The sequence below is a fragment of the Salmo salar genome, chromosome 12 (genome assembly GCF_965601325.2).
Source record: "Salmo salar chromosome 12, fSalSal1, whole genome shotgun sequence".
Taxonomy (NCBI): Eukaryota; Metazoa; Chordata; class Actinopteri; order Salmoniformes; family Salmonidae; genus Salmo; species Salmo salar.
Genome location: NC_138302.1, coordinates 62,896,261 through 62,906,966, shown reverse-complemented (window position 1 = coordinate 62,906,966; position 10,706 = coordinate 62,896,261). Strand labels below are relative to the sequence as shown.

Genomic DNA, 10,706 nt, shown 5'->3' with positions numbered 1-10,706 from the left:
ACCTTTTAAAAAGTAGTGTTCATCCATGGTGTTTTTCACATGTGATCTCTGCACAATTTCTGGCACTAGTGTGTTTGAATCCAGGCCAGATGGAAACTTGTTTTGAACCACCTCAAAGGAAATGATGCAGCATGGTGGATGATTGTAACTCATTGTCATGTCGTATAAATACCGGTGAGCTACACTTACCCCTGTACAATTAACTGTTGCTAGGTGCGAAAAAAACAAATAAAACCAAGATTCTTGTCAAATTGAAAAGGGAATTAACATTTTCTTTTGAGCAGTCAGTCATATTTTAACATTTATAAAAATCAAAAGACAATGCAACAGAAAATGGACATTGAAACATACCAATGGAAACGACAGTGAAACCAATGATGGAGCTGCACTGTAAAAAGTGATCCTCCAGACCCTTATTAACTGCGATAAGCAATGATACACTACTACATCCTTTTAATTGTCAAAGTCATATGTTTACGCCACATTTGAAGAGAACGCAAAATCGCAGGTCAGTCTATATGCAAACGGTCTGCCTCAATTGTTCTATTCCTCGTCCACCAGTCCACAGCAGAACACGTCAAGGTATGATTGGCTCATAACCGAGGTCACGCCTTCTGCCCCTCCCTGGTATTCCCACTACATCCTCATCCAGCGTCATTCTCAGTTCATCATGATGAAGTTGGATTTGCAGTGAGCTGAAACAGCAGAAAGATATTTCAAGTTGGGCAAAATGAAAATATTTAGTCATATAAATCAATATGTAGATAGTTTTGGGCCATGAAAAACATGGTATAAGAGACTGACCTATAAACTCAGCAACAGGATCGTGTTCTCCCTCTGTGCGTATTGTGCCAGCGATGCTGTCGTTCTCCAGGATGGGCAGGAACAGCTGGACAAAGTCTGACGTGTACGGAGGGGCAATCACATCCAACACCTGACAGGGCAAAAATAAAAATGTATATTTTCAATTCCACTACCATTACCTCCAGCGCAACTATGTTGGACCGACAGACCATTCTCTTTAAAATGGGACCTCAGTGACAGTTTCTGGCTCAAAGTGTGCCTTACCTCCGTTACAAAGTAGCGAATGAGAGAGATGTCTGTGTTGAGCTTCTCCAGGCACTTGCGGATGTATCCGACCACAGGCAGCACGTAGCCTCGACTCAGCAGGTGGACCATACGGTCCAACAGGGTCTTCTTCAGCTCCATCTGACAGGGACAACAACACTCATACAGTCTGCTAAGAAGTCATCCACTGAAAGTCTATCGGACAGTTGCATGGGTCCAGATTAAGCCTACGAACAAACCCAAAACACACACACCTGCTCCATGACATCGAGCTGGGAGTGTTCGGTCTCAAAGAGCTTGATCAGTAGCTGGAGGACCTGTGGGTGCAGAAGCTGGTGACAGGTGCTGATCTGGGAAATAAAAACATGATGTTCTCATTACTCTCTGTCCTTAACACCGGATTGCGGATCAGTCCAAGGCCAGGATTCAATCCGGACCGCAGAAGATCCATGTTGTAGTGCGGTTGACGTTTAAAAGGTCATTTCCGATTGAGCGACATCTGCAGCGTTTCCTTTGAACGCGACCTCCGCAACTGCGGTAACATTGCCTTTAAAATGATGCATAGCTAAAAAGCGGTGATTGGATTAAAAACCTGGCCCTAGTCTTTAACCACCAAAATAATTCCAAGAATGACAGTTAAAGGCACAATTTGTGTCTGCATCCCAAATGGCACCCTATTCACTATGTCGTGCACTATTTTCGACCAGACACATAGGGCAATGGTAGTGCACTATATAGGTAATAGGTTGCCATTAGGGACTCATCTATTATAGGTACTGTGAGTCTTCCATAATACCACAACAAAAACATCCTCCCTCAACCAGAGGAAAAGCACAAACCCCTACCTCGTCCAAAAGTGCTAGGTGGACAGGGGTGTGGTCTGTCTGGAGCTGGAAATAGCGGGGCTCAGAGACCGTCCAATCAACCCACTTCAGTACCCCCATGGCAACAACTGGGAACCTGGAAATGGACATAGCGACAATGGTCACCCAAAGGAAGTCTCAATCGACAGTGGTAACCAATTACATTATTGGAATCCTGTTAGCTACATACAGGAGACCAATGGGCTCATTAGGTTGGCTGCTGGGCTCACCGGATGCACTGGTACAGGGTGCTGAGCTCAGCCACCAGTTCTGTGGCGCCTTTATTCTCATTGCAACACAGGTTATGGACCGTCTCAATGGCCTTGGAGGTGGATTTGAGCTCGTCCTTGTTGATGTTCACTCGCTTGTTCTGTGGATGGACGAGAAGAAAGACACTGTTATCTGGATTGTTTTTACATGAAAAAAAAAATGAAAAAAAACATGCATCATTGAATAAAATATTCTCACATACCAGGAAAAAAAAAACATTTCAAATTTTGCACATAAGTATGAGCAACGACAGAAAAATCTGATAAACTTGCTAGTATGAGGGATTTATGTCAAGGATGTTTTTGTTTCTGGTACCTTTTTCCATGTTTCAACCACACTGGCAGCATAGGCCAGGATGTGAATGTATTTGTGTTTATGGTCCTGGTTGATCTTTGAGCCCGGCTTGAACAGCGACTGCATGAACAGGTCGAGGAACGCAGGTACTCGGATCTGAAGAGACAACAGAAATACTTCACCCACTATCTCAAAAGGCAACATCATCAGCTGAAAGACAAGTAATTCTCAGGTTTAGCATCCTGCTAAGGCTAGCCTGGTTCCAGATCTGATGGTGCCATCTTGCTAACTCATATTGTTTATTGTCACGTCCAACATGCAAGGCCGTTGAAAATATCCCTCCATCGAACTTGGAGAATAGCAACTTATTCCATATGTAGTGCACCACTTATGATCAAAAGTACTGCACTATGTAGGGAATAGGGTGCAACCGAGGTTAGAGGTTATAAAGTGGCTGGATGCTCCACACTAACCAGCTCTACGGGAGGCGGGTCCATGCTGCTGAACATCTTGAAGAGCACAGTGATGTCGGCAGGGTTGAGTGCACCTTTGGACAGCATTGCGCCCAGGGCCTGGCAGGCTCGAGGGTAGGCTGCTGCTGTGCCCAATGCCAGAGTGATCTGACTGGCATCGTGGCCCCTGACATTACAAGGAACAGTAAAACACTCAAATTAACTTACGTACTTCAACTGCTTTGTTCCCGGAGGAACATATAGCCTGTAATAAAATGAGTTACCATCCAACGTTACAATCCCATTCAGTTGAGAGTGTGATAGGTGAGACCATCATTTCATTAGACTGTTCCACAAAGCTGCTCACTCAATGTTTATTGTAACACTGGATTTTACAAATAATAATAAAATAATTTTACAAAAAACACAGGAATCAATTCAATTAAATAATATAAATTTCCTCTAATCAGTATGGAATTCTGGAAAAATGCTGCCAAGATAGATGACATTTGTCAATGGCCTTTGCTGTTTATAAGAGCCAAGAGCCTAAGTGAATGCTGGCAAAATAATGTAGAGGACAGGATACCTCTGATGTGCAGACTTCTGTACTTCCTGGCCGATCCTGCGCATGGCCGACCCCCCCTGCTCCTCCTGAGACATGATGGACATCATGGCCTGGGCAAACAGGTATGTGTGCTCCCCGTGACACACCATCTTCTGTGGAATGCAGAAAAGGTGGAGAGAACAGTTTAGCTCCAAACCAACAGAGACACTCATGCCAAAAGAGAGGTAGCCTGTAACATCATGTGGTGTTACCCACGCCTGTGAAATTCCATATTACATAGAGCAATATTGATTGTAGTATCGTTTTCAAATACATCCCGTTTTCAAAACCATCAAACCAAGGATTTGTTCTGAGTGAGAATGACAGATAGGCCTAGATCTTTTCTTGGGAACACCAGTGCCGCTATTCATAAAGCGACTCAGTGTAGGAGTGCTGATCTATAATCAGTATTGCCTTTTTACAACCTAATGAATATAATTATTTGGACAGGGGGACCTGATCCTAGATCAGCACTCCTTCTCTACAGGGCCAAAATCTGCATGTGGCTGGGTGAGACTCACAGCAAATTCTGGCAGGTTCTTCTCTAGGTTGTCCTCTCCTCCATCCAGCAGCGTGGCCAGAGAGGTCCTCAGGACCCTGGAGAACACCTCCAGCTGCTGGCACGCCGTCGACACACTGGTGATCTCCCCCTGGTAGCCCGCATCTGAGATGAGCTGAGGACACACGCACAGTCAGCAAGGAGAGGAGGAACATGGCACTGTTTGACCCATAATTACATCAGTTATTAACTGCTGGGTGATCATCAGTACCTTAACAGTGAAGTTGAGCATCAGACAGTCAGGGTGGGCCTCGGCCAGCTTGTAGAAAAGGTCTCTCCAGGTGGTGTGGGCGATCATCTGTTCCAGCCAAGCAGGAGTCTGAACAAACACAGAAGGACAGGGTTACTCTGTATACTATAGGGTTATGACTATACTCTGAGGGAAACAACAGTAAGAGTGAAAAAATACAGTAAGAGTGGGACAAAACAGCAAGAAATCAGGAGATCACTTTTCAGCTATCGGTCACGTCCAAAGCATTAGTAGTGTGTCTATCACTGGCGACAGAGATCTCACCTCTCCCTCTACAGTAAAAATGGAGTCTGCCTTCTGGGGGTCAAAGTGCTTGATCAGGAGACTTTTCAAGTGATTCTCTACCCGCTCCTGCACCTGAGCTGGCTCTACACCTTATATACACAGAAAGATGGGGGGGGGGAAACATGTCATTTAGGCTGTCTCTCAAACAGTGTGAGAAACCAAAACACATTTTCAGTGATTGTGGACGAGTCCGGGCCTTGGTCCCAAACAGCCTACTACATAGGGAATTGTGTGCCATTTGCAGCTCAGTCCAGTGTTGTTTACCCATCTGGATGAGCCACTCTGCCAGCAGGTTGACAGTCTGTGCCACAGCAGAGTAGTTCTCTGACAGGAGCTGGATGACATGTTCAGGGGAGCCACCAGCCTGGAAATATCTGTGGAAACAGAAGTCTCTTCAGGAAATGGTTTGACTCTTCATACACTACTAGACACACACAAATTCAATAATGGGTTTACGTTTTGAGGGTGTTGAAGACAGCAGGCTCCATGATGTAATCTCTGCTGGAGAACTTCTGTAGGCAGTCCTCCTGAACTTTCCCATCGTTCTCCCCTTCAACATAGTCGTCCTGCTAGATGGAAGTCACATCACTTCAGCCAAGGAAGGAACATCCTAAGAGTGTAGCGATCACTATATACATATGCGATTTGTCTGTCAAACAATTAATCAAGTCAGCAACAATGTAGAGCTAGCTCCCTGATCGCTACCATTTTGTTGTAAGGTTAACATTGTTCATTCACCAGCTACATTGTAAAGCTTATGCTTACATTGCCATCCGGACCATCCCAGTCGCCAATATTCCTTTCGTAATATTCCTCGTCCATGATGACGAGAAGGTGAGTAGCTTTACAATATGAAGCACCCAGCAAGCTATAATAAAGCAAGTATCGCTAATAATTTTGAAAACAAAACAATTGCCTTTGGTTAAGCTAGCTAGCTAAAGGGCTAGTTTAAAAGAAGAAAAAAATCCGTCGGATAACTGAAAGTCTATAGAACATACGCCACCTTGCGGCTCGGCAGAATAAATGCATGTTTCTATAATCATGACAAATGCGTATTACTTCCTGTTGATTTACCCTCTAAAATATTAGGAATACCTGCGCCTACTTTAACTAGATGCACGACGGGGGGGGGGGGGGGGATAAACAACAGTAAAACAAGAACGATATGGAACAGTTTTGTTAACCGGTTTTAGGATTCGATAGAAGAAAACAAAATGGTGGAAAATGGAGCATTGGGGAAATACATGTCGTGTCTTCACTCGCAGTGGTTAAAGAAAATATGCTGGGAATGAAAGTATTTGGATACAAATATGGAACGAAATAGCCCAGCATCATAGCTTGCGCTTAATAACAATACATTTTGAAATATTTTCATTTATTTGAATGTTAACTGATATATTAGGGCTTATTTCAAGTCTTTGGAAGATATCCAATATTTCCTTGAAAGTAATCATGATTAGCCCTCTACTCACAGTACATTACATTTACGTAATTTAGCAGACGCTCTTATCCAGAGCGATTTACAAATTGGTGCATTCACCTTATGATATCCAGTGGAACAACCACTTTACAATAGTACATCTATATCTTACACCACTATGGATTATTCTATTAATTCTCAACCATTATAATCCCATTATGCTTTCTATAATTATATATCATTCATGTCCACAAGAGAGACAGGTATTAGATGCCTACTTACTCTGAGTTAAGAGTTTGGATAGCTTCCAAAAATAAAGGACAACATACACTTGTGAGAAAAAATTATTTTATTCCTTAGGCAAACTGCAACATATGATTCATATTTACCCAAAGGAGAAAAAAGTCAAATGATACCAGTGGCAGTTAATTCGCACAGTTCCTTATGTTAGCTAGGTTGCATGTCAAAAACACCACTTTCAACCTACAGCCTAGGAGGGCATTCTATAGGTTCTAGTATAGAACCATTTCTAAGCACAAACATAGCTCAGACGAAAACTGAACTCCTATTAATTAGCAGTTCAGTATTTGCTCAGATAAATAATATTAGCTCTACATGAGAAGAAGAAAATGGTTCACATTTCAGATGCATGTACAAAAACTGGGTTCCAAAAATGTTATCCAATTGACTTATTTTGGTTGAAAAATCCCTGTTGTTGTCTTGTTACACATGCAAGTCAGTCAAGTGAAAAAGTCTTGTTTCCTCCACTTTATTCTCCTTTGTAGACAGTTGGAACCTCATGCAGTACAATCTGCATCATGTCATTGATTGGAAAGATGAAATTGATTGGCTGTAAAGCCAGCCACTATAACAAAATGGTGATGGAAGAGCCTCAATAGCTTTGAAAAGCAGTCTGGGCTGGGAACAAGGAGGAAGTAGCACCGTTGTCGCCAGATCAGGAAGGTCAATGAGGAGGCAGTGGGACCAGAGCACAGCGAAGAAAGGGAGTTCACTGGGTGGTTATGCACCCAGAGCTGTGACTTAAACTAAACTGATGATACTTCAAAACCATTCCTTTTGGTCTTCACTCCCTGGTGTGGTCTGGCTGTGTGCAGCTGATACAGATGTAGTCCTCTTTTTCAGCCTGCTCTGCAGACACTCCCACACAGACCTGATGGAACCACTGCTGGCAGCTTCCGTCACACTGGACCCAATTCACCTGATAAAAAGAGAGCGGGAAAGAGACACTGGTCAGCTTCTGTATACGCACTTTATACAAATCATACTAATTTGAATATACTACAATAAGTCTGTTAGTTGATCTCTAAAACAATTTGATACGAGGGGAGGGAAAGCACATTGAAATGACCCACAACATTACGCAGTGGAGGGGGGTGTAATGCTAACCTGTTTCCCCTCTGGCTCTCGGCACCATGGTGCAGCGCACAGGGTGAAGTCTTCATCCGAGTCCGACAGGGAGAGGTCAGAGTGGGTGGCGGTGGGTGAACAGGTCCCCTTGGCTTCCTGGCTCCTCTCCTTGTTCAACTTGGGCTTCTTCTTGCGGGGTTTCTTGGCTTTGTCCTTGCGCTCGGAGCCCTCCTCCTCCATGTGCCGCTTGGTCCTCTTTCCGTTCACTGCCTCCTTCTTGGGACAGGCTACTCCATTCTGGTAACAGTAACCACACATGAAGGTCATACACATAATTAGGAATTAGAACACTAGAATGGACGAACCTCCTTATGATGGTCCAAAGATCAGCCATGTTGGTCAGAGAGTTGGTCAACCATGATTTGCCAGTGCTGTAGTAATTTATCTGCACTGTATGCGTGTTATCTAGCTAGCCAGCCAGTTTTAGAGGAATAATTCCATAAATGTTTCCAAATTAACCACCAATATGCCAACATTCCATTCAAACAATGTAGTCAATCCACAGCCATACACTGGCTGAAATCAGTTGATAGGATTTAGACATGTTGTAAATGCAACAAGTACTGATATTGTATCATATAATAGCACTCAGCTTTCCAAGAAAACAAAATCCGAGACATTTATGTTCTATTCACTTATATTTTACAGGCTATTTATACAGAAATCTTTATATAAAACCTGTTTACTATAATTCCATTACACAATTTCTGATCCATCACATGCCTTTTATTTTCCTGCATAAGTAAAAGCAGGAAATGCATTACCAATGCCTCTACTGCCCTTCATTCCAATTACACTGGTTTTGGATTTCTCGCTGACCAAGATGGCAGCCATTTCCACCCCGTTATGGAACTTTATGACATATCCCCTCTAGTAATTTAACATTGAACTCGACCAAAACAAGGGAATTGCCATGGAATCTTGTGGGGGAAAGGGCCATGGGAGAAAGATCCCGTGTCTCCTCAGAGTACCACAGTATGAGTCATTATACCCATAAAACCTAATGGTCCAACAAGGAAATGGTTCTAATCGTTTTTCCACCATTAATTTTTCCCATAGGGGATTTTGGAAACACTTAAAATAAGGTCTGTTTCGTGTAGGCTTAACCTGGTGTGATGTTTTGATAACCGTGTATAGTTTTGATAAGTCATCTTGTCTGAGAGATTTACATGGTTATCAAAATGTCACACCAGGCTAAGCCTACACGAAACACAGCTCTTATTTTAAGTGTTTCTAAAATTCCCTATGGGAAATACTTTTGGAACCATTTTTCTGTTTGACCGCTAGCTTTTATGGGTATTATGGACACCTCCACTGTGGGGCTCTATTGCACCCTAGCAAAATTTGTCCACATTTCGGCTATTCTTTATATGTGTATTTCACACGATGTTGACATAAAAAAAAAAAAAAAAAAAAAAAATCGGAGTGTAATGCTTGTATGCATCATCGTTACCAAATCAACTGCATTACAGTTAAAAATGACTACCATCAACGATTTCTGTATGCTAGCTATGCTAACCAAGTGATACGAGCGGGAGTTCGCATTTAGCAGTCACATCTTCTAAACCTGAAAAGGGACAACTTCTACATGTTATGCAGCGAAAAAATACATAAATCATGAAGGATTTGATGTATATCCACTTTGTTAGATCAGATTTGCTGAATGTGCGCAAATCTGGTCAATGGAATGTTTGCATTCCATTGACTCCTTTACCACATCTATTAGGATCTCCAAAGTCATACATATGAATGTGATGTTTTGGTTTGAATAATGTTTGTTTTGTAACTTTGTCATTTTTTAGTCATTAAATGTTTGTTTTACCATCGGGGACCACTTTGAAAATAAGTGTTTTAATGCTTTTAAGTGCCATTCTCTGGGATCCAATGCACATCTTGTCGTATTATTTATTACACAAATAAAAGAAAAAAAAAATGAATGTCAAACTGAAGGACACATTTTCAGGAACTTCACAAATTCATCAATATAACCATTATATCAAGTGGTTAGCCTGCTACCTGAGCTCTGCCTTAAAGTTGTAGTATGTTACCTGGTTGTGAGGGGGGCTCCCTCCCTGAGAGTTGTGCTGGTGTTGATCCTGCTCTGCACTGTCCTGTGGAAAGGGGCTGTCTGTGTGGTGGTGATGGCGGGGGTCCAGTTTAATGAGGAGGGACCTGTACAGCTGCTGGGTCTCAGGCAGAGTCACCTGCAGCAGGAAGCCCTCTACCATCAGCTCCTCCAGCTCAGGGCTCAGTCCTGAAACAAACACCAATAATACAGCTCAACACAGCCCTTTCAGGAATATATATATATATTTTTAACGTGTCATTAATTTGATAAATATGATAGAAATGTGACTTGTTCTGAGATGTTGGGGTATTAGATGTTGTTCGTAGCCCGACACTGACCCTGCAGAGGAATGCACTGGTGCTCTGTGTAGAACGACATGCTGTTTGTTTCCTGAGTAGGAGACGGAGCCCAGGTTGGACTAGACGAGGCCCAGCGCTGATGTGATGTCGTCACAGCCACCCCCTGCCCCACCTCGGCGGAGGCCTGCTGCACGCGGTGCTGCCAGCGGACCGTCCTCTCGATGAGGAAGCGTAGGGCGTCACCCTCAGGCAGCCGTACCCGGATGCGCTGCAGGGAGGCCAGCAGGGGCAGCACCCGGTCAAGAGGGGGTTTCTCCGAGAGTTGGCACTGGGGGCACACCCAGGCCTGGTTGGGCAAGGGGTCCTGGTTAGAGCCTAAGACACAGCTGCGGTGGAAGGCGTCACGGCAGAGCTCGCACTGCAGCATGGCACCTGACGGAGCCTTGTGGCACACGCACACCCTCAATGCCCCGCAGTCACCGGCCAGGAGGAGCTTGGACTCGTTGGAGGCCCTAAGGGCCAGCAGACTCTCCATCTCCTTCTGACGTACCTCGGCCAGAGTGGCCATCTACAGAGGGGAACCAGCACAGGTTGGCATAACAACACGCAATACTCACTACATCAACATACATGTAACCAAACAGCTACAGTATATGGAATACTGTATCAAACCATACATACATTTAATCATGCCCCTTCATATCATGGGTCCTCATATCAATTTAGAGGGGTTCACTGATTGCAATACATTTTACATTTTTAGTCATTTAGCAGACGCTCTTATCCAGAGCGACTTACAGTAGTGAATGCATACATTTCATACATTTTGTCTCCGTACTGGTCCCC

General features: G+C 43.6%; 2 protein-coding genes across 6 annotated transcripts in view; both read right to left on the bottom strand.

Moving 5' to 3' along the window:
- Window positions 1–251: 251 nt before the first annotated feature.
- Window positions 252–5,650, bottom strand: LOC106565425 (negative elongation factor D). 2 transcript variants are annotated; one of them, XM_014132543.3, is made up of 15 exons: window positions 5,411–5,650; window positions 5,102–5,211; window positions 4,910–5,019; window positions 4,625–4,734; window positions 4,322–4,429; window positions 4,073–4,225; window positions 3,534–3,664; window positions 2,969–3,134; window positions 2,517–2,651; window positions 2,162–2,301; window positions 1,914–2,028; window positions 1,323–1,418; window positions 1,069–1,209; window positions 805–934; window positions 252–695 (listed from the first exon to the last, which is right to left on the bottom strand). In XM_014132543.3, the coding sequence occupies exons 1-15, from the start codon at window positions 5,465–5,467 to the stop codon at window positions 661–663; spliced, it is 1,737 nt and encodes a 578-aa protein (XP_013988018.1). In that variant the 5' UTR covers window positions 5,468–5,650; the 3' UTR covers window positions 252–660. The 2 variants fall into 2 exon arrangements, with proteins under 2 accessions (XP_013988018.1, XP_013988017.1); XM_014132542.3 differs by having other exon boundaries at window positions 5,102–5,214; window positions 5,411–5,637.
- Window positions 5,651–6,396: 746 nt separating this feature from the next.
- LOC106565423 (lysine-specific demethylase 5B-B) overlaps window positions 6,397–10,706 on the bottom strand; it is a 34,742-nt gene continuing 30,432 nt past the window's right edge. For all 4 annotated transcript variants that reach the window (XM_014132540.3, XM_014132539.3, XM_082959198.1 and 1 more), the window contains 4 exons: window positions 9,900–10,428; window positions 9,542–9,747; window positions 7,473–7,730; window positions 6,397–7,284 (listed from right to left, as the gene is read on the bottom strand). In XM_014132540.3, the coding sequence (XP_013988015.1) occupies window positions 7,150–7,284; window positions 7,473–7,730; window positions 9,542–9,747; window positions 9,900–10,428 (1,128 nt within the window). In that variant the 3' untranslated portion in view covers window positions 6,397–7,149. The remainder of the gene's footprint in view (window positions 7,285–7,472; window positions 7,731–9,541; window positions 9,748–9,899; window positions 10,429–10,706) is intronic.